This window comes from Neltuma alba, unplaced genomic scaffold (genome assembly GCF_004799145.2).
Source record: "Neltuma alba isolate B1F8T4 unplaced genomic scaffold, ASM479914v2 tig00012252_pilon, whole genome shotgun sequence".
Classification (NCBI taxonomy): Eukaryota; Viridiplantae; Streptophyta; class Magnoliopsida; order Fabales; family Fabaceae; genus Neltuma; species Neltuma alba.
The window spans coordinates 144218-172009 of record NW_021636778.1 but is presented as its reverse complement, the minus strand read 5'-3'; the positions used below and the strand labels follow the sequence as shown (position 1 = coordinate 172009).

Below are 27792 nucleotides of genomic sequence, written 5' to 3'. Positions count from 1 at the left end.
GTACTAGTGGAGGGAGCACTACATAGGTAGAAGGGTTGATGATGTCTTGAGATCGAGATTTTGAAGAAGCATTAAAAGTGCACTCTTCATTTTATTATCTAACATTTCATACGCATTTTTTCCCACCTATTACATCTCATAACAAAAACAAAAAAGAAAAGAAAATGCACATAATGCATGTAGAAGTGCGTCAGGTCCATTTGCGAGGCTCTCGATGGTCTCTGCAGTGGCCCTTGATGTAGTTTATGCTAGAAGATATCACAAGCAACCTTTGATTAACACTAAAAGCTAGGCTGTTACTTTATTCTTGATTGAGCTGATGATCGGAAACAAGTCTTGAATTTCTCCGACAACATTGTCCCAATAGTTTCATTCTGAATCGTACGTGCCACTCATCTATAAACGAACTCTGCAAATTCAGGAAAGGGGAAAACTTAGCAGCCTAGAACCAGATCTTAAGCGAAGTAAATATACTGATAATAATAACAACAACAACTTAAATGGACTGAGACCAAGAAATACGTCTTATTTGCCGTTTACCTCAGGGAAGGGAGTGAGTGACCGGAGGCGGGGAATTGAAAAATGGGTAGAATTCATATCTGATGTTGCAGGCAGGGAGCAACACCGTGGCTCCTCGTTTTCCGTCGCAGCAGTTCGGAACAGCAGCGATGGCGCTTCTCAAACAAGTATTACAGTCGAACACAGTCAGGTCGGGGGTGCACTGTTCTAATCCATACAGAGTCTCTGTTGTTGTGAAGTTCACTTGATCCGTCGCGAACTTGGTCTGAGATTTCAAAACTTTCGCCGCCACAGAATTCAGCAACCCGGACAGCAATTCATTGAACCTATCCTTGTCCTCCGGCGCTATTTCCTTCGTATTAGACAGGTCAGTGGAAGGTACGATTTTGTTGAAAGACTGGTTGGAGTATCGAAGCATGCAGACGTCGTACCAGATTATGGCTTCTTTCTGGTCTGGGCAACGGCGTTTTATCTCTTCGGCTGCGGCGGAGACGCATTCTTGGCAAGCGGCTGCAAGGATATCGCCGCGGCAGAGGAAGAGGCCGTTGACGGCATCGGGGGCGGCATTTCCTGTTCTTGTTCGGTAGAAATGGCTGCCGTCGCTGGCTTTAGAAGGAAGAGAAGAGAGGAGGAGGTTGAGGTTGGTTTCAAAGGTGGTTTTTGGTTTATAAGTAATGGAATCTGTGCAAGCATGAGCACTGTAAATTGGATCGGCTTCCGTTAGAAAGATTAGGAAGCTAAAGGAGAGGAATAAAACAACGTACTTTGAGTTGGAACTAGGCATCTTGATGATGTTCGGTTCTAGTTGTTCACTTCTGCAGCTTAGCAATTATGTTTCGATAAATTTTATTGAACCAAACACACAAAATTTCACTTAAAAAAAAGGAAACAAAGAACCAATTGGAGCTTCCTGGTCCCACCAAAATGACGAAAAATCTCGGTGCATATAGAAAATAATAATTGGTTTGCAGTTGAAGTCCATTTTGATGGCTGAAAAGTTAATGTTGTCGTGGTTGAATTATACTCCTCCGTTCTTAAATATAAGACCTATTTTGTAGTATAATAAATTACACTATAAAATGAGTATTATATTTAAAACTGAAGGAGTAACCTGTTATCATTATTATTTAATTCTTTGAAAGTTCTTCATCATCTTCAAAGATGGGGCACTAGTGTCTGATAAAATCCCATTCCGCTTTTTTCCCCCTTCATTATGGATCACAATGTATAACTAATTTCAAATCCTTCTAGAATCTGCTGATAAATTACTACCTCCGGTCCTAATTATAAAAGCCAGTTGACTAATTTGAGAAGATTAAGGAAGTAAGTTGAGTTAGTTATTTGTCCTAAATAAGTGTTGTTTTTTCTAAAATATCATTGTTAATCAAGTATATTGACTAGAACTATCATTGTTAGAAGGGCTACTTTGGAAAAAATGTATAAATATGAGAGATAGAATGGATTGGGGTCTTATATTTAGGACCAAAATAAAAGTCAAACAGGGTCTTATATTAAGGACCAGAGGTAGTATTTCTATACATCCATATTAATGTGTAAGTCATCACGCTTCCCACTGGGCATGGTGTTGAGTTTCAAATTCTTCTGGAGATTAATTGCAGGATATGATACTAGCTACCCCGGCCGTTTTATTAATATATATTCATCTAGTTCTATTTATAAGACATTTTTAGTATGTTTCATACAAATTAAAAAAAATTTAAATTGTATCAACTGTCTATTAAAATATAATTATTTTTAAACTTTACTCTTATTTAATATGCATACATTTTTTAAAAAAAATAAGTATCTACATTATAATAAATGAAAGACAAAACAATACATTCATATTAAAACTTTAAATGATATGACTTATAAATATGATCAAAAGATTTCTTTTCTCCACCATATAAATAAGATCAAAGTAGTACATTCACTGCTGATGGTGGAAAGTTTGACATCATGTGATCATTTTATTTTTATTTTTTCCTTGGGTGAGATAATGATATATACTGTGTGCGAGCTGTGTCAAATCCTTTCAAGATCAGGCTTATAAACTAGTGGCTAGTTAATTAAGTGCTTCGGGGTATTGGTTGCTTATTATTATTCATGTTAAGTTGCCGGAAACCTTGTGAGTGCATAGGAATGATATGCTGCTGCTGCTGCGGTAAAATGGACAAACAGTTGACCCAAATTTTCCTTCAGATGATTTTGCGTGCAAGGGTTGACGAGTGTGAAATGAAATGTAGACGCCAGAGTTGAAAATATGGGAAGGCATGTTACTAGTTTCCACGTTTGCTGCATTGTAAAATTGACATTTCGTGAGGCCAATTAATTATTGGCAGACGGAGCACAAAAAAGTGCGGACAGAAAGTCGTTTAGAATGAAAAAAGTCTCCTTCAGAATGGGCCTCAACTTGCGCTGAAAAGTAATTAAGCAAATACGAACTTTTCCAGGGGTTTAATACCATGTTTGTATGTTTGGGTGGAGCGAAAATAAGAGAGGAAGGAAAACTAGGAAAGAAAATAGGAGGAAAAGTAATTTTTTCTCTGTTTGGATGAGAGAAGAAAAGTGGGAGGAAAAAAATTAAAGAGAAAATAAAATGGGTCCCACAGTCTATTTTTCTCCCAACTTTTCTCTCTCTATATAAAGAGAAAATGAGAATAAGACATATTTTTCTTTTCTACCCTTACATATATATTTTTTAGCAAAATAATACCTATTTTTTTCACTTTATTTATTATTATCAAGTCTTTCTTCTATGTTTGCTTGATTGAAAAATAAAATAACTAAAATTTAAAAAATTATTCTAAAATGAACTGAAAGAAAAAACAAATAGAGTTGTTGTTTTGGGTTTTTTTAACATTACATTACACAAAATGTTTTTTTTCTTTTTTTTACAAAATGATTTGATATTAAAATATAATAACATGACAATATATCTTTATCAAATAATTTGATTTTAAATTATATAATTATGTTAATGTAAATATGGTTTTTCATTATTATATTTAATTTGATTTTAATGAAGACATATTTTGATATAATAGAAAGGATATTTTATTCATTCATATATTTACTCATGTTTTTTTTCTTTATGTTTCCTCTTATCCATCCAAATATGAGAGGTGATAATATTTTCTCTCTTCATTTTCTCTCTTCTCTTTTTTTTTTTCCCTTTCAACTTTTCTTCCCATCCAAATAGAGGGTAAGCGTCGGTCATAAGCATGATCGGAATTCACCATCTTTCTCACCTATCTCCGCGGTAGGGAGGACTGAATAATATTTTTACCATTTGACTAATTCATGGATGTTAATTAAGGAAGTTATATTTATATTTATTGTTTCCTTTTAAATTAATTTGTCTTACTTATAAATTGATATATAATCTAATAATACGTATAAATATTTTTAAAGAAATTATATAACATATATCATAATTAAGTAATTCAGTCATTTCATTAATCTTTTCAAAGTAGTCAATTAAGTATTGTATTAAAAATCAAAAGTAGTATAAAATCTAGTTAGAAAATAGATTTGGTTTTAAATATAAAATTTTAATTTATTTTATTTCTCAGATTTATAATTCTTTCTCAAGATATTTCTATTGGTTGTAAAAGGTTCTCATGAAAAGATAGTTTCAATACACAAATTAAAGAGGATAGTTTATGATAAATTACTATTACAAATAACTAAATTAACTAATTTTTTAAATTTTTTCAACCGAATTCATTTTTTATTAATTGTTTCAGTAGGAGCATAACACTGGGAAAAAAAATTGAGGATGTTGGTTCAAGAAGAGCGATGCTAATTGATGCCGCCAGCAAAGTCGCGGTTATAAATCTTTTTGTTTTTTTTTTAATGATTTGGGATTCAAGTTGTGTTTTGATCCAGCACGTCGGATTATACTACTTCTGATATTTAATATAAAAACTAATTAATTAATTTAAGTAAATTAAAAAAATTAGTTAAGTTAGTTGTTAAAAAATTAGTTAAGTTAGTTGTTTATAATAAATACTCCTCTAGTCTTTAATGTAAACCCCATTTAACTAATTTGATTAAATTAAGGACATTTTTCTTAAAACACCGTAATCATTTTTCTTAATACCCCATCTCCCTTTTCTACTTGATTATGGTTGAGGGAGAATATATAGGGGTAATTTAGAGAAAATTGATAAATATGAAAAATAGGTCTTATATTTAAGACCAAAACCAACTCAAGAATTGGGTCTTATATTAAGGACTGGAGGAGTATGTGTTATGTTCTTTAAAATATTCTTACTAATCAAGTGTATTAATTAGAACTATTATTATTATAAGTACTACCTAAAAAAAAATTAAAGTCTTATATTTAATATCAAAATAAAAATTAAATAAGTTCTTCAAAAATATTACCTTCAGTCCTAATTATAAGAGATAGTTGACTAATTTGAGGATATTAAGAAAAGAAGTTAAGTTAGTTATTTATAATAAATAGGTATTGTTTTTCTAAAATATCTTTACTAATCAAGTGTATTAGCTAGAATTATTATTATTAGAAGGACTACTTTGAGAAAAAATTAAACTCTTATATTTAGAAACAAAATAAAAATCAAATAAAGTCTTATATTAAAGAGTACGAGTAGTAGTATTATTTTCGCGTGTTGTTAGAACTCGCGGTAATAATCCTTTTTATTTTCTCATTTCTTTTAATTTTTAATTTATGAAAAATAATATATAAGTTCTCCATATTAAAAAATATATATGGATTTGGTTAAAAAAATTTACATTAGTATTTCTAATTTATATACATTTTTATTCCTTAAATGTATTTACTTAATTCTTTTATTATTTTCAATTTTTTTCAATAATATATTAACTATTTTTTCTAATGTTTTAAAAGTCGGATAAGATATCGAGCGGAAAGATCAGCAGGTCATAATTCAAATGGTCAGATCGGTTAAATCGTCTGGTTGAACCAGTGATGCAATAATTAAATAAAATATTAATATTATAGACATATATAATAATGTATATGTAAAAAATAAAATATTAAATTGTTAGTTAATTTGAAAAAACAATTAAATAATTAAATTTCATGATTTTGGAAGAAATTCAACCCATTATAATCATAATTAAAATAATGCATTATCTATGCTAATATACTTTTATCTTTATATCAATTATACATGTAAATCATAATTATAAAAATTAAAAAATATAATGTAGGTACAGTGAAAAATAACATAGCTTATAAATTCTTTCCTAAGCGGGTAGTGAAGCTATATAATTAATATTGATAATTAAGATTAGTAAGTGATGGGATGTGTTGATGGATGTATCAATTCTTCAATCCTTCTAACGTCCAGAAAGATTCGAAAATCTCCATTATTTTTTAATTGAAAAACTAAAACTTAAGAAATTCAAAACTCAAAAGTGCACAGTGCGTAGGATGTCAGATGCAAAATGAAAAGCAAGTATCAATTCAAACCGAGCCTTTTATTCTCTCTATTTCATATGTGGATATGGCTTCTCTTCGTCTTCTTGGCTCCCTTTCATTGCCCCTTCAGCTCCCTCTGGGTTTTGAGTTCTAAGATTTCTTAAGCATTCTGCTGCTTTCTTCATTCGTCTTATGGTAGCCAACAAAAAACAATAGTATTTTTTATGATGAGTTTCAATCTCCATCTTTTCTCTTTTTTTCCGATGTTAATCCCTCTCCTTCCCCAGTTTTCCCTTCACCTTCTTTTTTTTTTTTTCCGGGCCGCCCGGTTACTTGTAAACCGCTTCGGTTCCCGGTTCAAATCCGGCTTCCGGCCTAAAAGCCGTTCTAGGCGGTTGAAACCGACTTAACCCCTCAGGCAGTTAAAAGCTCCAAACTGAGCCGACAAAGTGACCGGCTGACAGCTGAACTGGTTCAATCGTCCAGTCCAGTCCGGGTTTCAAATCATTGATTTTTTCTATAATTTTTAATTTTAATACTTCTCCTAGAATCATCACATTATTTGTATATCATATATATGTGTTTATTATTTAATATAATTAATATTTTTTTCAGTTATTTTATATCTAAACTTGCTTGTTTGTTAATTATCCAATCAAGTTTCAGTTTGTTAACTGATTTCTTTACAAAAGTCAATTTAAACATAAATTACATTATATTACTAAATTTTTAACCTAACTTGTATTTGCAAAAATCAGATAAAATAAAAATTACTTTTCTCACTTCTAATCTAAACACACACTTAAATACCCATAGTTCTCCATCATATACTTCCAACACAAATTTTCACTTTATCCCAGTGACAGATCCAAATTTTCCCTCTGCCATTTGTGTTTGTTTATGATGTTAATCAATAAATCAAACTATGTTGGATGGCGTGTCATGCACTTTCCAACTTCCAAATCTGCTACAATGCAAAAGTGACACTTTGCAAGACCAATTATTATTGGGGGACTCAACTAGAAATATTACAGAAGGAGCGCAAGAATTCATCTGCCGACATTATGGCTATAAATAAAACAGTGCCTGAATAGACCAACCACTTAGACAGAGGCACATGCATTAAAACCTCCAACTTTCAAGCTTACCGAGGCATTAATTCACTAAACGACATCTCGTTGACTGACATTGGTAGTGTGTCGGTCGTAGATTGACCAAGAATGTTTCGACAAGCTCCCCTTCGCAAAACAGATGCTCCCCTTCGCAAAACAGATGCAGGCAGCGAAGGGGTTGGCAGAGTCATAGGATAATTTTCAAGCATCAGAACTATGGATGACATTGAAGGCCTCTCTGCTGGATCAGGTTGAACACACAGCAGACCAATGTGGATGCATCTCATTACTTCATCTGGAGCACAAGATTCTCTTATTGTGAGGTCCAACAATTCCAAGGATTTCCCATCGTTCCAAAGTTTCCACGCCTGTTTCAAAATATTGTCAGCTATTTGTTATATTGGGATCACCGTATTTATCCTTTTGACAGAAAACGAATGATTAGTTTGAATCACACTAGAGAAAGTAATGTTTTTTGTACTCACATAGCTAATGCTCTCAGTATCCTCCATTGGATAGGAAGGACTAATCTCCGTTCCACTTATAATCTCCATTAAAAGAACGCCGAAGCTGAACACATCAGACTTAACAGACAACTCTCCACGCACAACATAGTCGGGACACATATAACGACTAAAACGTCGAACCATCAAAAGAGAACTGTTAGTGTAGGGAAAATTGCATAGCAATCTGGACTGTTAGCAGTTCTTTCTTTGTCTAAGTGAATTTTTCAAGATATTTGAGTAAAGTTGTAAGGATATGGGAATTTGTTCTTACTATGTTCCCACAATGAGATCCATCTGTCTTTGAGTTTGATCAATCGGAAAACTTGTTGCCAAACCAAAATCTGAGATTTTTGGATTCATATCATTATCCAATAATATATTCGCAAGTTTAAGATCACAATGTATAATTTTAGGTGTTGCATCTTCATGTAAATATTGAATCCCTCGAACAATTCCTCTGATAATATCATAACGTTTTGTCCAATCGAGCTGCCTTTGCATTGCAGGATCTATGCATTGAAAAATAATTTTGAGAAATGTCAAATATAAGAAAAGTAAATTGACAAAAGGTTTTGTACAATCTATGCCTTTGTGAAGCAAAGCTTCCTTTATTTTAGTCTCAAACATAATGAGCAAAAGTTGGAAGACTAAAATCAGGCATAATAAGTGTGAACTATGCAGAATTCATGTAGATGGACCTACCAAAAAGAATGCAATCGAGACTTTTGTTGGACATATATTCATAAACAACTATCCTCTCTTCTCCATGTACGCAGAAACCTAGAAGTCTCACTACATATCTATGTTGTAGCCTGGCAAGCACCTCTACTTCATTCTTAAATACTTCTACACCATGTCCAGATCTTCGGGAGAGCCTCTTCACAGCAATCTCTAGTCCATTTGCAAGCGTCCCCTGAATTTCAAACATTAAGTCCACATACATATACGGAGTAGCCAAATTTCCTTCATGTTAAAAACCAATAAAGCACACAAACTTGGTACCTTGTAAACCCTTCCAGACCCGCCTCGACCAATCTCGTTAAATACAGAGAACTTGTTCGTGGCTGCTTCAATTGTACTGAAATCATATTGCAGTGAATCCACATTGCCGATGTCAAATGCAGCTACACAACCAAATGTTGCGTGTGAATGATGAGATAAAGTGAAAATAGAAGAGCGAGCAAATATGAACCAAAAAAAGCAAAAGGTCTGGTATGCTGATACTATGGACATCCTTACATTTTCCTTCGGCAACAGAGTCGTACTTCTTCGTTGTTCGTTTCCTCAAGCAACAGATGCCGACTATAAATACTAGGACAGCCACAGAAGTTGGAACCACAATAGCAACAATCGCCCCCGATGAGATTCCACCTTTTCCTGAATCATCCCAAGAACAGAGAAAGGCGGGTATATTTAATATGGCAAATTCACGATAAATTCATGAAAATAATTGAGCAACCAAAGTTACTTCATTCATGTTCCTCAGTCAAGCTTTTCTCGTATTTCTTTTATTCCACTTAGCTCTTTCTCCACAATTTTGAACCCTCCCCTGCTTTTATTTCACTCTCTGTTCAGTGGGTTTTCCCCCACGGTTTTGCTTTTAAACTCTCAATTTTCGCAAACTAACACCCAAATCACCGAACAGATTAGAAACTATAAAGATTCAAGGAAATACCATCTGCATATAGGTGAGAGCTTTACCTTGGGAACCAGTATTTGCAGGAGGAACACTCGCAGCTTCCGATTGATAGAAAGGGTACGACTCATAGCGAACATTACAGCTCGGGTACAGCACTCTTCCTCCTTGCTTCCCACCACAACACCACTTAAGTTCCCGAATCACACCACTCAGGCAACTTTTGCAATCTGACGGCGAAAGGTCCGGCGTGCACTGTGCTAGACAATACATAGTTTGAAACCCTGAGAAATTCGCTGTTCCGGTCGCATACTTCTTTTTCCCAACAGGAGGTCTAGCCGCCTCGTCTGCCGTCTTGTTCATTATATCGTACAATGTTCTCATGAAGCTTGCCTGGTTTGAGACACTTCCGGCGTCGAAGAACCTGAGTCTAGGCCTCGTGTCAACGGTGGAGAAGAAGAAACGGTTAGAATAGCGAAGCAAGCACTCGTCGTACCAGATTATTGCCTCCTTCGAAACTCGGCACTCGGAAGATAATCGTTGGGTAGCGTTAACGACGCACTGGTGGCACATCGAGAGGTTGACGTCACCCCGACACATAAAGAGGCCGTGGACCGTGCCGCCGGCACCGACAACCGTGGCGTTGTAGAAGTCGGTGTTGGCGAAAGCTAAGGAAGAGAAGAGCGTCGTTCGGTCCGATTGAAAAGCACTGTTGGCGGCGAAGGTTATGTTGGGAGAGCAATTGTGGTGAAGATAAGTAACCTGTGCTTCATTTGCAGGAGAAAAGAGGACGCTAATAAGCAAGAAAGAGACAATTTTGAGAGAAGCGATGACCATGGACGAAGTTTGTGCGGTTCTTACGGTGTGTATCTCAATGGCTAAAAAGGGAGAATCATGAGGAAGACGATATTGCAGGGGCAGGGAGAGATGTGATCGGTGATGGAGAAGGTCGACGCAGGTCAACCAGAAGAAGAAGAAGGGAGAATTTAATTATCAAAAAAATCTTTTTTTAATGATCGATTGAGGGGTGTTTGGATAGAAACCAAACAATGGTTTCAAAAGTGTTTTTACGGATTACGAAATAAATATATGAAAGAGATTATCTCGTTTTACGAAAAAGTACTTCTGAAACCATGGTTTTGAGTTTCCCAAACACCCCTTGATTCAAAGAATAACAACTTCCAACTTATTTTATAATTATTTTTTTTATTAAGATCTTTTTAAAAATTCACTTTTTTATATCTTATAAAATGGACAATAAACAATAAAAAATAAAATTAAAAAAAAAATACATTAATATTAAAACAAATTTAAATTGAAACTTATAAAATGTACCATACTTTTTTTAAATTTAAAACTTATATATAAGGCAAAAGAGAGTATATTTCATTAATTTTAATAGTGTCAAAATTTAAAGTAAAATGCATACATTCAAAATAGGGAAAATATAAATAAGACAAAATAAAAGGTTAGTTTTTTCTTCTTATTATTTTTATTGGGTGGATAATGATGTTCGTCTTTCTCAAATGGCGAGAACAACACGGAATTAAGCCCCCGAAAGGGAGGACGGGGACAGGTGGGCGTCCTTTTTACGATGAGTGCAATAACAGAAGCAAATCAATTTTCGACTTCTCTGCTCTTTCTCATTTGCAGACCGGTGCCAGATAAGGGCACAACACGGACACTCGCAAATTTTCATTGCTTTTCTTCTTCAAATTATCAATAACTTTTTTTTTATACCATTATAAAATATTTTTATAACACTCGGAAAATCAAGTTGGAAGTACAAAAATTAAGAACAACTTCAAAAGGAAAAAAAAAAAATCAATGGCAAACGTTTATATTTAAAGCTTTTATCCAGCAAGAGCGCCTACATGACAGGAAAAAAAAAAAACCATTTCTTAGAACCGGAGGTAATATTTCTCTAATTCTTAATATAAAATCTAATTAACTAATTTAAGTAGATTAAAAATATTAATTAAATTATTTAACATGATTTTTTTTTAAACGTCCTAAACATTTTTTTAACTTTTTTTTTCCTCCTACTTGATTATTGTTGATGGAATATCAATAAAATTAATCTAAAAAAAATTGATAATCATATAAAATAGGTTTTATATTTACAACCAACATTAACTCTCCAATCAGGTCCTATACTAAGAAGTGGAGGAGTATTATTTATATCAATCTTTAAATGTTATTTTTCTTGAGCAGGACACAACTGTGAAGTCGTGAGTCATCATCACTCGTGAGGTTCCTTGCTAGCCGTGAATTTGGATGGCTCCGATTGTCCCCATCGCAGGATGATCCCCCTCTGTTGCACTATACATGGTGGAAAGTTCGTCTCCTTCTTCTTCTGCGCCCTGGATGGATCATGATGCTTTCATTTGTAATCTCTATTAAATCTTTCCTGAATGAAGCGAATAAACTAGGGGCATAGTGCTTCACATTGTTGGTTGTTTATTGTTGCTCATCTGCTGCAGAAATCCTTCTAAACGCATAGAAAAGCCGTTTTGCTGCTGCTGCTAGCAAAACGACAAACTCAAACTTTTCCTTCTAGACGTTTGTGTTTGTGATGTTAATCAGTAAATGAGAACTTAAAACCAGAGACCAGATATACGTTGGATGGCATGTCACTATACTTCCTAACTTCCGAGTCTGCTACAACGCAAAATTGACACTTTGCAGGGCAAATAATTATTGGTGGATTCAACCCAAAATATTACAAAAGGAACATAAGAAGTCATCTAGAGACCTCATGGCTATATATAAACACAACGTTGCCTGAATCACCTGTAATTCACACTAAAAAAGAAGCAACGTTGCCTCAATAGACCAGCCACTTGACAGAGGCACGTTTGCAAAAACCTCCAACTTTTAAGCTTACCGAGGTATCACTTCACTAACAGACATCTCATTCACTGACATTGGTGCTGACTTGGTCGTAGATTGACCAAATAGCAACTTTGGCATGTTTGGATCAGTTCCGCTATGGACGAAAAATGCAGGCTTTGAAGGGGTTGGCAGAGTCACAGAGTGACTATCAAGCATCAGAACTATGGATGACATTGAAGGTCTCTCAGCTGGATCTTCTTGAACACACAGCAGACCAATGTGGATGCATCTCATAACTTCATCTGGAGTGTAAGATTCTCTTATTGTGGGGTCCAACAGTTCCAAGGGTTCTCCATCCTTCCAAAGTTTCCAGGCCTGTATCAAATGTTGTCAGCTATTTGTTATAATGGGATCACAGTATTTGTCCTTTTGAAAGAAAACAAATGATTCGTTTGAATCAAACTAGAGAGGGTAGCGTTTGATATACTCACATAGCTAAGCAGGTCCTCAGCACCCTCTATTTGATAGAAAGAACAGAGAAAGCAAGTATATTTAACATGGTAAATTCGTGGCAATAATTGAGCAACCAAATTTACATCATTCATGTTCCTCAGTCAATCTTTTCTCGTATTTGTTCTTCTAGTCCACTTAGGGGGTGTTTGGGTGACACCCCAAACCATAGTTTGGGGAATAAATCACCCAAACACCCACCCAAAAACCAAAACCAATCCAAAACCATGGTTTTGAAAAAAGCAAAATTTTTTTGCTTTTGGAGAAAAAAGGGAGAGTGTGAGAGCCTATAGGATATGTATCTTGTTATGTTTTTTATAAACATATTTTTTTATAAACATATTTAATCTTATATTTTATAAATATATATACATATTAATTATTTATTAATTATATTATCTTATGTACTATTAATTATGTTAATAAAAAATATATTATTAACAATTTTATTCCTTCAAATTAAAATACATCATAAAATCTATTTTTCTGTAATTATCATATTAACTTATATCTTTTTTTAGTAATTTGTATATATAAAAGTGCTTCTGATAACAACTATCCAAGCACTCTCACTTTTCAAAATCACTTTTTCATAAAATCTATTCATTCCAGAATCTATTCATCCCAAAATCTATTCTCCAAAAGCTATTCTCCAAACTATAGTTTGGTTTCATCCAAACACCCCCTTAACTTTTTCTCCACAATTTTGAACCCTCCCTGCTTTTATTTCACTCGCTGTTCAGTGGGTTTCCCCCCACGGTTTTGCTTTTAAACTTTCAATTTTCTCGCAAACTAATACCAAAATCACCAAGGTGAGAGCTTTACCTTGGGAACCAGTAGTATTTGTGGGGGGAACACTTGCAGCTTCCGACTGATAGAAAGGGCGCAACTCACAGCGAACATTACAGCTCGGGTACAGCACTCTTCCTCCTTGCTTCCCACTACAACACCCGTGAAGTTCCCCAATCACATCACTCAGGCAACTTCTGCAATCTGACGGTGAAAGGTCCACCGTGCACTGTGCTAGACAATACACAGTTTGAAACGCTGAGAAATTCACTGTTCCGGTCGCAGACTTCTTTTTCCCAACAGCAGGTTTAGCCGCCTCATCTGCCGTCTCGTTCATTGTATCATGCAATGTTCTCATGAAGCTTGCCTGGTTTGAGACACTTCCCGTGTTCCCGAGGACGACTCTAGGCCTCGTGTCGACGGTGGAGAAGAAGGGACAGTTACAATAGCGAAGCAAGCACTCGTCGTACCAGATTATTGCCTCCTTCAAAACTCCGCACTCGGAAGATAATCGTTGGGCTGCGTTGACAAGGCAGTGGTGGCACATCGAGAGGTTGACGTCACCTCGGCACATGAAGAGGCTATAGACGGTGTCGCCTCCACCGACAACGGTGGCATGGTAGAAGTCGGTGTTGGGCGTGTTTCTCGAAGATAAGGAAGAGAGGAGTGTGGTGCGGTGCGGTCGGATTGGAAGTCACTATTGGCAGCGAAGGTTTTGTGGGAAGAGCTGTTGTGGTGAAGAGAAGTAACCTGCGTTCAGTTGTAGGAGAAAACAGGAAGCGAATAAACAAGAGGAAGAAATTTTGGAGGAAGGCGTAACCAGGGACGACACGGTAAGCAAAGGTGAAGACTCTGTCGGTGGCATCTAATTGATTGTTATTGTGCATAGATATTTCTATGGCAAGTTCAGTTGCAGTTCTGGTTGATCATTGAGAAGCTCAATAAGCAATTGGGAAGGGACTCAGGGAAGGTTTCGATATCTTCGTTTTTTTGGGGAAGAAGACGATAACAAGAAGCTCCATAAGCTGAATTAGTCTACGCGTTTTTTTTTTTGGTGACAAGAGAGGCAAAGCCTAGACAAGTTACAACTTCAAGAGTACACTTGGCGGTATACGCCATGACCACAACGATCGTTTTGCAACGCTTCTTTGACTTCATCCGGTGGTTTGACCCATATGGACTTTATGTCATCCTGTTTCCAGCTTAGGTTCGCTAGAATGTCTGCGCTCCGATTTCCTTCTCTCTGGATATACATGAATCTTACTTCCCAGTCACGAGCAGTGAGCTCCTCTATCTTTCTTGAGATTAAGTAGCATCCTGGAATTTTCCCCTTTATGGTGAGTTCCGAAATTAAAGTAGCATCATCACTTTCAACTTCTATTTTCTTGAACCCCAGCTCCCAACAAAGTTGCATGCCTTCCCATATCCCCCACGCTTCGGCTTCTCTTGCAGTTCCAACATTAAGTTTACTCGAGAAGCCTCGGATCCACTCTCCTTCATCTCCTCTAATAAGCCCTCCACATCCTGCCTCACCCCTTCTTTTCATCGTGCCATCCGTATTCACCTTACACCAGCCCTCCCTAGGTAGTTTCCAGCTTATGAAGCACATTTCTCCATCTCCTTGCTGCATGGGTTCACCGTTCCATCTCCTCATATAATTAGCATGGTATTGTTTGATGATGAAAGCGGCATTTTTTGGTACTTCCTCCTCATGTCCATGGATTCTTAGATTTCTCCATCGCCAAATAGACCAGCAGCTGATTGCAAAAAGTTCAGGCCAGAATGTACATTCTTTCCTTCTGGCTTTGTTATTCAGATTGTTTTCTAGCCAGTTTCTCCAGTTCGCTTTGAAGAACCCCTCTTCCTCATCCCTTTGCACAAGCCTTTTCCAGATTTGCTTTGCCCATGTACAGTCTCTCAAGGCGTGTAACCCGTCTTCTTCACAATAGTTGCAGAGCTGACATAGCCCGGAGCTACCGTCCCATTTTTTCATTAGGTTGCCTGTCAATAACCTGTTGTGTCCTGCTATCCATATGAACGCTCTGACTCTTTCTGGTACCTGTAGCTTCCACACGGTCTTCCAAAACTGGCTTCCCGTTCCATTCTGACATCCTAAAAGCCACTTATAAGCACTTTTAGTAGAGAATTGTCCATCCCCCGTCAGCATCCATTTCAACCTGTCTTCCTCACCATCTCTGCAATATGGTGGTACGGTTCTTGTTATTCTGTCCAGAGTGTCTCTTGGTAACCATTGTTCAATCTCTGCAGTTCTCCACACCCCATTTTCATCTATAAGGTCTTTAACTCTTAGGTTCTTATTCACATTCGCTTCTACCGGTAGATATGAGCTTAGTGTCTGTTCTCCATGGACCCATCTATCTGACCAAACAAAGGTGTTATGACCATTCCTAACTTCTTTCATTATCAGTTTCTGATAGGTATCTGCCATCTTTATTAGTTCTCTCCACAATCTAGAATCATAATTCTTTGCTATTTTGACCCCTTGATTTTCCCCCCTTTCTCCATATTTTGCTTGAAGCACTTGGACCCACAGCTCATTCGGAGAAGTATCAATTTTCCATAGTAGCTTCAGAAGAAACGCTTCATTCATACACTCTAAAGACTTAATGTCTGCTCCCCCACACCCTTTCGGTCTACATAAGGTCTTCCAAGACACTAGGTGTCTTTTTCTTGTCTCCCCCTGTTCTCCCCATATGAACTTTCTTTGTTCTTGCTCCATCGATTTAATTGTGCCCTGTGGAAGCCTGTCGTGCTGCATAGGGTAGAGGGCCATAGATCCTATAACCGTTTTCACAAGTGTCATTCTACCGGCTAATGATAGACTTTTTGCCTTCCAACCGTTTAGCCTTTTTTTCAATTTGTCCATGACAGTGCTGTATTTTCTACTTCTTTTCCTGTAATGCACAATCTCAGCTCCTAGATATCTTCCTAGATCGTCCACTTGCTTGAATTTGCATCTTCCACATATATTCCTCTTGGTTTCCGCGTTTACATTTGGGGAGAAATATATTTGGGTTTTGTCGCTGCTCACTTTATGTCCCGAGCACCTGCTGAAATCCTGCAAGCAATTCAAAATAAGATCAATCTGGTTAGTATTAGCCTCGGCAAAGAGCACGAGGTCATCGGTGAACATCATATGTGAAATTGTTGGTCCATTTCTGCCTGCTCTCACTCCTCTCCACTGTTTCTCTCTCACTCTATCTAAAATGATGTGTGTGAGCTTTTCCATTCCAAGCACAAAGAGATAAGGAGAGATTGGATCTCCTTGTCGCACACCCCTAGAAGGGAAGAATTGTTCAAGTTTTTCACCATGCCATAGGATCTTGATGGAAGTCGATGTTACACACTGCATTACTCTTCTTCTCATTGTATCCGGGCATTTGACTTCTTTTAACACCTTGTCTAAAAACTTCCAGCTCATTCGATCATAAGCTTTCTCTAGATCCACTTTTATTGCCATATAGCCCTTCTTACCTCTTTTCCTTCTCATGGTATGAATCATTTCCTCCACTACTATAATGTTGTCATGTATATTCTTTCCTGGAACAAAACTTGCTTGGAAGGGGGACACTATCTTGTCCAAAATGCTCTTCAAACGCTGCACCAAGATTTTTGATAAACATTTATATCCCACATTACATAACGAGATAGGCTTGAATTGGTTAACTCCTACCGGGTTGTCCACCTTGGGTATTAAAGTCAAAAGAGTCTGGTTCACATCCCCTATTCTTTCTGGTTCCTCCCAAAGTTTCTTTATGCTGTTGTAAACACTTTCTCCAACTACTTCCCAATTCTTTTGGAAGAAAACTGCTGGGTAGCCATCTTCTCCTGGAGCTTTGAATCCTCCAATTGAAAATATTGCACTCCTTATTTCTTCTCTTGTAACCTCTCCACTTAAATCTTCCCAGGCTTCTTCATTAATCTCTGGCCATTGATGGACTGTTTGAGTCCATTGCATTTCTTCATCCTCCTCGTGGAATAAATTTTTGAAGAATTCCATGATCAATTTTCCGACATTCTCTTTGCCTTCAACCCACTTGTTGTCTCCATCCTTTAGAGTTGATACTCGATTCTTCCTTCTCCGGATGGAGGTTTTCGTATGATAGAATCTTGTGTTGCGATCCCCATCCTGTAACCATTTGGTCCTTGCTTTTTGAAACCACAAGATCTCTTCCCTCTCCTGTATTTCGAGCAGTTCTTTCTTCAATTTCCTTTCCAAATCTTCCAAATAAAGGTTAGTTTTATCTTGATTATGTTTCTGAATCCCAGCAATTCTTCCCAACAGCTCATTTTTTTTCCTTGCTATATGACCAAAGGTGTTGCTATTCCACTCCTGTAATCTTGGTGTCAGGTCATTTAATTCCACATCCAACTCTTTTACCCCTGTCCAATTTTCTTTCAGCATTTCTCTGAACTAGTTATGAAGTAGCCAGGCTGCTTCAAACCAGAAAGGACGCGCAGTTATATTACCCCTTGTATTGTTCAAGTATATGCATAGTGGGTGATGATCAGAGTTTATCCTTGGTCCAACTTTCACGAATGCCTCATGGAACAGATTTCTCCAGTTTGCATTGCAGAGAGCTCTATCTAGCTTTTTGTACATTCGGCTTGCATTTTGGATGATAGGCCCTCTCCAAGTGTATTTTGGTCCTTCTGAGCCCATGTCTATCAGCTTGCACTCATCTATATTGTTTTTAAATCTTCTGCATTTACTCTCCCTAACAGGTATTCCTCCTCTCTGTTCAGATGGGTGCTTAATGTCATTGAAGTCTCCAGTAAGGAGCCAGGGAGAATTCATCGTACTAGATATTCTCTTGAGTTCTACCTAGAGTTCTTTCCTTTCCGGTTCTCTTGGGCTAGCATAGATTGCAGTGAAGCACCAACATCTAATGCCAATTCCAGAAATTTTTCCGTGAAGGTACTGTCTATGTCTCTCTAAAACCTTAAATTGGATGTTGTCATTATTCCAGAGGACCCAGATGCCCCCTGACATTCCCACTGCCGGCACTACTTCCTGGTATTTAAATCCCAGTCTTTTAAGAACTCTCTGTGCTGAGTCGCTATTGCACCTTGGTTCAACAAGGACTACTATCTTAGGTTTAAATTTCCTCCCCATTTCCTTCAAAGCATAACCGAATTCTCTTCCGGCTGCTCCTCTTGCATTCCAAACTAAAATCATAATGACAATCAGAAAAAGATTACGACCACGCTTACTGATCACGTGAATCACCATCGCTATCTATAGCGATCTCACTCTTCTGCTTCTCATCTCCACTGTTCTCCTTTGATCCTAGCATATCCCGTTCCACATCTGATAGCCCCAAAGGCTCATAATTTTCTAATGGGTCGGGTGGTTTGGGCTGGTCCACTTCCATTGTTTCTTCCACTTCCTCTGGTAGACTTTCCAAGGAGTGTTCCACGGTATTTTCATCCATCTCTGTGTCTAGTGCCTTTCCTATTGTATTGGGTTGTGTCTTGGGCTGTCTTTTTTGCTTGACCTCATTTTGGGCTTTTGCTTCCTTATTGGTCTCATTTTTTGCTCCCTTTAGTTTTTCCCCATTTTGACTCCTTTGAGATTCCCCTTTCGCACTCTTCGAGGCCTCCGTGTCCTTCTCCTTGTCTCTCTTTTCATTTTCCTCCTTTTCCCTCCCTTGTACTTCCTCTTTCTTTTTTGTCTCATTTGATTTTCTCTCTCTTAACTCTGCTCCTTTTTTCTGATTCTCTTTCTTCTGCTTTGCTCCCCCTGTGTATTTCCTAGGTGCCCCCATGTCAGATCCTCGACTTGCTTCTTTTTCGGTTTGGTTGGAGAGGTCTTTCAGTGGCATCCGGGTTTCCTTCTCAGATCTCTCGCTACCTTCTCTTCCCTCTTCCATCTCGAGCACTGTGAATCTAGAGTCAACACCTATTCTACTCGCCGCCCTGTATCCTCTCCTCTGATCTTCTTCTGCCCTGTTTTCTTTCGTGACAGGCCGTCGTCCTCTTTTTGGTCTTTGTGCCACCATCCATTCCCCATACACACTCGCCGGATTGTTGACCGGAGTTTTGGTGTGTTCTTCAGCATTTTTCTCTTCTTCGGGATTCCTGTGTGTGTTATTCCATGCTTCCTCTTGGTTTTTCCTAGATGGACAGTGTGTCGAATCATGGCCAAACTTTCCGCAGACAAAGCAGATCATATGGAGTCCTTCATACTCTATCTTCAATCTGTTTCCGTCCACTGTATACGCTGGAAGAAGTGGAGCATTCAGGTCAATTTCTACACACATTCTGGCATACATTCTTCGAGCTCTTAGGTAGGTCATTTCATCAACCTTGATCGCTTTCCCTATTTTATTCCCCAGGTGGAAGAAAAATTTCTTGTCATAATAGTCTCCAGGAAGTCCAAGAAGACGAACCCATACAGTCACCCTTTGAATCTTTTCATTCCAGGGGTTGAAATTAGGTTTCCATGTTTGAACTGTCAGGTAGTGATTTTGGATCAGCCATGGCCCGCCCTCAATCGCGAAGTAATAATCATCTATGTTTTGGAAGGTAGCTATCATATACCCGTTACCGATATATGAGAGATCTACATTCCCACCTTTTCCCCACATGGTTTGGATATGTCTCCTCATCCGCATAAAGCCCATCGTACCTCCCAACAACTTGATGATAAGGGAAAATTCCCATCTTTTAGCAAGTCTCCTCCTTTCTTCTTCAGAGAATTCGATTATTGGTCCTGCTACTGAGTCTTTGACAGATACACCCTTGAATAATTCCTGTTCATTGTTTAACAGTAGGTTGCCATCCCAAATCTCCTCCTGTTGTTCCTTTCTCTGTGACCCTTCTCTGTCGTCATTCCTTGGCTTCAGGACTTCTCTGTAGGACAGGATTGTTTCTTGCACCGGCACTTCAACACATTCTTTAGTGTTCATCCAGTCTTCGTCTCTCGGTGTAATCGAAATATTTCCTGTGAATTCTCCTTCTTTCCGTTGCAACTTTCCTCTCAGCATTTCATCGCTTTGTGTTATGCGCAGGTTCCCTACTTCAGCTGTCTGTTGTTGAGGAGTATCCATCTCCCTAATCTCATTCGTGCTCTGTTCGCGTTTACTACCTCCCTTCACTTCCTCTGTTCCGTCCATCGGACGGTCAGGTGGTTGTTTCGGGAGGTTGTCGTCAATTGTTGTCATGGGAAGGAAAAGCTCACACGTTCTCTCTCTAACTTTCTCTCTCTTCTTTGTTCGTTTCCTAGAATTCCCGAAAAGTGAATTAGTCTACGCGTTTACATCTACCGTCTTTGGAACTCCAACGGGAAGAAGAACAACAATATCTCTTGTCTATTTTAAAAATATTTGTTTAAGTCTAAATTATTAACTGTGCCAACAATATTTTAAAAAAAAACTCTTTAATTAAAATTTATGTTGAAATTTTTTTCTTTATTAATTTACTCTTCATAGTATTATTTAGAAGAATTTAAATTTTTTTCTTTACTTCAATTTTTTATTTCTTATAAATAATTATTTCTTTAAAGTTTTTATTATAGTGGAACAGAAAATTAAGTAATTTGGTTTATATAAACATAAAAAAATTAAATGAAAAATTAATTATTTTTTAAATAAACAAATAATTGATCAAATAACTTATAAATGTTTGAAACAAAATTTTTGTTTAAAAATTTAAAATTATAAATTTAAATAATTTATATAATTCTCAAACTCACATAATTTATATTATCTGGTAAAAAATAAGCATCTAAAATATTTCTTACCCATCTAAAAGAAATGTAAATAAATAAATTTCACAAAAATTTTAAATTACATGTATTATAATTCATTTTTCTTACGTTAAAAATAATTTTTTTATATAGATATAAATGTTTAAATAATATTTATGTTAAAGAATATTTTAATCAAAATAAAAGTTTAAAAATTAAACTTAACGATTAACTAATGATTTGATGTATAAAAAATAGAATGTCAATCATATAAAAAAAGTGTGTGAAATATACATTTTAATTTTAAGGAAGATTTATACACATTTTTAAAATAGAAATGAGGTTTTTATAATTTAATTTCGACAAAATAAAGAGATAATCAATTTTTAAGACTACAAGCCTAGCTCAAAACGTGCCGAGTACACTCTGCAGTCTGAGAAAAACAGACAACTCCCTCCGGGCAACCCAAAGCTTGTTTCGCCGGTCTGTCCGCCACGCTGTTCGCCTCACGCCCACACCAGACGAGGAGCAGTTCCCGCTCTCTATTCAAGCCGCTGCCTATCCCGCGTAGAAGATCCTCTTATGGGCCCTCCTCCTGGCCCAGGACTACCAATACCCTCCACAAGTTCCGGACAGTCCGATTCCATCCACATAGCCAGAAACCCAAGTTCCTTGCAATCTCTAAACCCCACAGAATTCCCCCATTCTTCAGCGTGATAGTCATCTCCTCTACCAACGTGAAATAATATGAAGCCACCTTGAACAACATTCACCTCTGCCTACGTAGCCCTCTTCCGGTGACTTCCGAATTTGGGTTTCTGTTCAGATTACCAGAAACCCAAAGCACCATATCCGATGCTAGGAAGGATAATAAAAAGCCCTGATTTGGTTTGGTTTGGTTTTGTCTTTCTTTGCATGTCTCTATCCATGATCTTGTATTTCATTTGAAACCAAAAAAAAAAGAAGAAGAAGAAGAAAAACTGATCATCGGTGTTGATATGATATTGACAAGTGCGTGTGGGCGCATGACACTCTTTTTATTACAAAATTTGTATAATTTTTATTCTATAATTTCTAAATTAGCCTACATATAATACAGATTGTAATTAGATATCCACTTTTTCTCTATTTAAAATTTATTTTAACATTTTAGCTTGAGTTCTTTAATTTTCCTCAAATTTTCCTTCTGATGATGATTTTGTCTGTAATGTTGACGAGCGCGAAATGGAAACTACCTAGGCTAGAGTTGAAAACATGAGAAGGCACTGCAGCATTGTAAAACTGACATTTTCTCCCCTATTTCTATTTACTTTCCATCTCAATCATAAGATTGAGATTTCTTAACTACGGTCATGATATCTAATTAATGAGTATACTTGTAGGAATGGGAGATGAAGAAAATGGCAAGATCTATTGCGTGCAGGGGGATGCAAGAAAGCTCACAAGGTTAAATGGACATGTGGTCAGAGACACTGAAGCGCAGTGGCAGAGGCAGCAACTTGGGTGGACTAAGCTAAACTTCGATGGGGCTTTCACGCCTTCTTTGGGAGTTGGGTGCGGCGGAGCTCTTAGGCGAGAGGACGGCACGTTCATTGGAGGTTTCATCTCTCACCATGGCGCCGCTGACAGCAGCCTGACGGCAGAACTATGGGCGTTCTCAAAATGGCATGGGATAAGGGTTCAAGGAGACCAGTTGTGGATTCGGATGCAGATGAGGTAGTTCAGCTAGCCGCGGAGACTGACATAAGTCGACACCAGCGGCGGCCGGAGTTACTTGAAGAGATAAGATCCATGTCGCACAGAGAGTGGGAGGTGGCAGCGTGTCAAAAAAGAAGAAAGAAAATACCGAGCTTTGAAGACTTAGACACGGATAACAGAATTAAAGATATATTAGGAATTCAATGTGACTTACATTATAATTATTTCATGGTTTGATTACGTCTTTAGATTGCACAAGAGAGGATTAAGCTAGTTAACCGAGGGATAACTAGGATAATATAGAAAGAATATCCACTATAATAATGAAGTTTAGTCATCCTAACTAAAATTTAATTTCAATTATCCTGTGACACTATTGATTGAGTCAATATTTGTTTCTTTTATTCTTTATCTTTTTACAAATTTTTATTCCCATACAATCATTATATTGCATTAGAGCTAAATTTACTAATTAGTATAAATTTAATCTCCTTATAAGTTTAGCACTTGGAATACTACCCCGAGCTATTTTATTACTATAATCAGCCGTATGTTCACTTGTGGAATTGAGTCGTTGATAGCCGTGTCATGCAGACCTTTTCGGAAAGCCACTCCATGCGTCTTGGTAAAGGATTGAGGATGATAATATACATTCACTCTTATTGGCCTTGGATTGTATTTCAAATCTAAATATTTAAGTCAAATACCAGGAAACAAAAAATCCAAATAATCATAGCATGATAATAAAGTATTTTTACCCTATCTTTGGTGTGAGTGAAATAGAGAGGGAAGAAAAATTTTACTATACTTGATTTGGAAAAATTGCGTTTTAAAATTTTAACAGAAAAAACATGTAGTATGTAAGATAGACACTTTATAGAGTTCAATTGGGAGCTTTTTATTAATTATATTGCAAGATAAGAAAATACTCTTGCTGACGCCTGGGCTAAAGGAGGATTTTCTTCTGCTGTGCTTTTAGATGCTTGTCCTTGTCATTTACGGAATTTCGTTTTTTTTTTTTGGGTATAAAAAAAGGCCAAGGCCTAACTATAAATTGAAGGAAGAAGAGGATTAAATGCCAATCAATCTTTACCTGCCAAAGTCCGCAGATGAGGCGGACAGCCATTCAAAATAGCTGTAGTAGTTCTTCCTTCTTTTGCTAAATCATGAGCAAGCACACTTTCACTTTGATCTCCAGCAACACGCTTCAGTTGCACTTCCCACTCAAAAACATTTTTCCACAAAACAAAACAAATTCCTCTATATATTTACTTTGTATACAGTAAAAACACTTTTAAAATCATGATTTTGTTTCTACCCAAATATCCCCTTAAGCTGATCCCTAATACGGATGAAAACCAAACTAGAAGTAGCTTTACCAGAACCATCAGATATCACCCCTTCAACTTGGTCTTCTCCAATTTGGCAGGTGGGTGCTAGAGGAGGCAGTACTAACACTCACGGTTATTTTTCAACATTAAGTTTTCTACTTAAAATTATCACTAATGTTTTTATGCCACCAATTTAAAATATTTTTACAACATTCCAAAAGTCAAATTGTAACTAAAAAAAATAAGAACAACGTTGAAAAGTCAATGGAAAATTTTTATTTTTAAAGTTTTAGTCTCTCTATATATATGTGCATATATGAAGGTAAAGTCATTATTTTATATCAATCTTTAAATGTTATCTTTCTTGAACAGGACAAAGAACTGTCCAATCATGAGTCATTAGGTTCCTAGCTAGTCAACATTTTGGATGGCTCAACACGATTATCACCATCGCAGGATGATACTCCTCCGTTGCATTAACTATCACAATACAGATTCTTCTTCTGAACTAGGGTCGAAAAATGCAGGCTGCGAAGGGGTTGGCAGTATAAGAGAGTAACTATCAAGCATCAGAATAATGGATGCCATTGAAGGTCTATCTGCTGGATCTGGTTGAACACACAGCAGACCAATGTGGATGCATCTCAAGACTTCATTTCGAGCACAAGATTCGCTTATTGTGGGGTCCAACAAGTCTAAGGGCTCTCCATCTTTCCAAAGTTTCCACGCCTGTTTCAAAATGTTGTCACCTATTTGTTACATCGGTGTAACAATATTTATCCTTTTCACATAAAGTAAATGATTCGTTTGAATCAAACTAGAGAGAGTGGTGTTTGATATACTCACATTGCTAAGCAAGTCCTTACCAGCCTCCACTCGATATGAAGTATTCCTCTTCCCACTTATAATCTCCAATAGAAGGAAGCCGAAACTGTACACATCAGACTTAACAGAAAACTCTCCATGCATAACATATTCAGGAGATAAATAGCCACTAAAACATCAAACCATCAAAAGAGAACTGTTAGTGTGGGGAAATTTGCATAGTAATCTGGGCTGGTGGCAGTTATTTCTTTGTTTAAGAGAAATTTTCAAGATATTTGAGTAAGATTGTAGGGATATGTAAACTTGTCCTTACTTTTTTCCCACAATGGGATTGTTCTTTCCTTGAGCTTGATCGATCGGAAAAATTATTGCTATACCAAAATTAGAGATTTTTGGATTCATATCACTATCCAATAGTATATTGGAAAGTTGAAGATCAAGATGTATGATTTTAAGTGTTGCATCTTCATGTAGATATTGAATCCCTCGAGCAATTCCTTTCACAATGTCATAACGTTTTGTCCAGTCTAGCTGCCTTTGCATTTCAGGGTCTACGCATTAAAAAAGAAGTTTGAGAAATGTCAAATAAAAGAAAAATATATTGACCGGGAAAAAAAAAAAAGTGAAGCAAAGCTTCCTCCATTTTAGTCTCAAACATAATGAGCAAAAGTTGGAAGACTAAAATCACGCATAATAAGTGTGAACTATGCAGAATTGATATAGATGGACCTACCAAAAAGAATGCGATCAAGACTTTTGTTGGGCATATATTCATAAACAAGTATCCTCTCTTCTCCATGTACGCAGAAACCTAGAAGTCTCACTAAATATCTATGTTGTAGCCTGGCCAGCACCTCTACTTCATTCTTAAATTCTTCTGCACCACGTCTAGATGTTCGGGAGAGTCTCTTCACAGCAATTTCTAGTCCATTTGCAAGCGTCCCCTGAATTTCAAACATTAAGTCCACATACATATACGGAGTGGCCAAATTTCCTTCATGTTAAAAACCAATAAAGCACACAAACTTGGTACCTTGTAAACCGGTCCAAACCCGCCTTCACCAATCTTGTTAACTACAGAGAACTTGTTCGTGGCTGCTTCAATTGTACTGAAATCATATTGCAGTGAATCCACATTGCCGATGTCAAATGCAGCTACACAACCAAATGTTGCGTGTGAATGATGAGATAAAGTGAAAATAGAAGAGCGAGCAAATATGAACCAAAAAGAGCAAAAGGTCTGGTATGCTGATACTATGGACATCCTTACATTTTCCTTCGGCAACAGAGTCGTACTTCTTCGTTGTTCGTTTCCTCAAGCAACAGATGCCGACTATAAATACTAGGACAGCCACAGAAGTTGGAACCACAATAGCAACAATCGCCCCCGATGAGATTCCACCTTTTCCTGAATCATCCCAAGAACAGAGAAAAGCAGGTATATTTAATATGGCAAATTCACGATAAATTCATGACAATAATTGAGCAACCAAAGTTACTTCATTCATGTTCCTCAGTCAAGCTTTTCTCGTATTTCTTTTATTCCACTTAGCTCTTTCTCCACAATTTTGAACACTCCCCTGCTTTTATTTCATTCTCTGTTCAGTGGGTTTTCCCCCACGGTTTTGCTTTTAAACTCTCAATTTTCGCAAACTAATACCCAAATCACCAAACAGATTAGAAACTATAAAGATTCAAGGAAATACCATCTGCATATAGGTGAGAGCTTTACCTTGGGAACCAGTATTTGCAGGAGGAACACTCGCAGCTTCCGATTGATAGAAAGGGTACGACTCATAGCGAACATTACAGCTCGGGTACAGCACTCTTCCTCCTTGCTTCCCACCACAACACCACTTAAGTTCCCCAATCACACCACTCAGGCAACTTCTGCAATCTGACGGCGAAAGGTCCGGCGTGCACTGTGCTAGACAATACATAGTTTGAAACCCTGAGAAATTCGCTGTTCCGGTCGCATACTTCTTTTTCCCAACAGGAGGTTTAGCCGCCTCATCTGCCGTCTTGTTCATTATATCGTACAATGTTCTCATGAAGCTTGCCTGGTTTGAGACACTTCCGGCGTCGAAGAGGCTGAGTCTAGGCCTCGTGTCAACGGTGGAGAAGAAGAAACGGTTAGAATAGCGAAGCAAGCACTCGTCGTACCAGATTATTGCCTCCTTCGAAACTCGGCACTCGGAAGATAATCGTTGGGTTGCGTTAACGACGCACTGGTGGCACATCGAGAGGTTGACGTCACCCCGACACATGAAGAGGCCGTGGACGGCGTCGCCGCCACCGACAACGGTGGCGTTGTAGAAGTCGGTGTTGGCGAAAGCTAAGGAAGAGAAGAGTGTCATTCGGTCCGATTGAAAAGCACTGTTGGCAGCGAAGGTTATGCTGGGAGAGCAATTGTGGTGAACATAAGTAACCTGCGCTTCATTTGTAGGAGAAAAGAGGAGGCTAATAAGCAAGAGCGAGACAATTTTGAGGGAAGCGATGACCATGGACATCAGATAGTTTGTGCAGTTCTTATGGTGTGTACCTCAATGGCCGGAAGGGGAGAATCACGAGGAAGACGATATTGCAGTGGCAGGAAGAGATGTGCTCGGAGATGGAGAAGGTCGACGCAAGTCAACTAAATTTGGTTGGGAGTTGGGAGGAGGGAGGGGGATTACAATCTAAATCCCATAAAAAGAAAATAATCATAAAAACATTCTAATAACAGTCGAAACAGTATGTAATAACAAGTTACAATGTAAAGAATGGTAACATTTAAAATTTATTTTATAATTATTTTCTTTTATTAGGATCTCATTCTAATTCTTCCAAAAAAAATCACTTTTTTATATCATATAACTCATTTACGAAAAATAAATAATTAGTTAAAAATAATAAATATATTAA

General features: G+C 37.2%; 1 protein-coding gene and 1 pseudogene across 2 annotated transcripts; both read right to left on the bottom strand.

Annotated features, from left to right (window-relative positions):
• Positions 1-62: 62 nt before the first annotated feature.
• Positions 63-19206, bottom strand: LOC114725432 (cysteine-rich receptor-like protein kinase 25). 2 transcript variants are annotated; one of them, XM_028911949.1, is made up of 3 exons: positions 19199-19206; positions 541-1331; positions 63-409 (listed from the first exon to the last, which is right to left on the bottom strand). In XM_028911949.1, exon 2 carries the CDS (start codon positions 1301-1303, stop codon positions 542-544), a length of 762 nt encoding a protein of 253 aa, XP_028767782.1. In that variant the 5' UTR covers positions 1304-1331; positions 19199-19206; the 3' UTR covers positions 63-409; position 541. The 2 variants fall into 2 exon arrangements, with proteins under 2 accessions (XP_028767782.1, XP_028767783.1); XM_028911950.1 differs by lacking the exon at positions 19199-19206 and having other exon boundaries at positions 63-404; positions 539-1338.
• LOC114725425 (cysteine-rich receptor-like protein kinase 10) lies at positions 6764-27530 on the bottom strand (annotated as a pseudogene).
• Between the last annotated feature and the right edge of the window lie 262 nt (positions 27531-27792).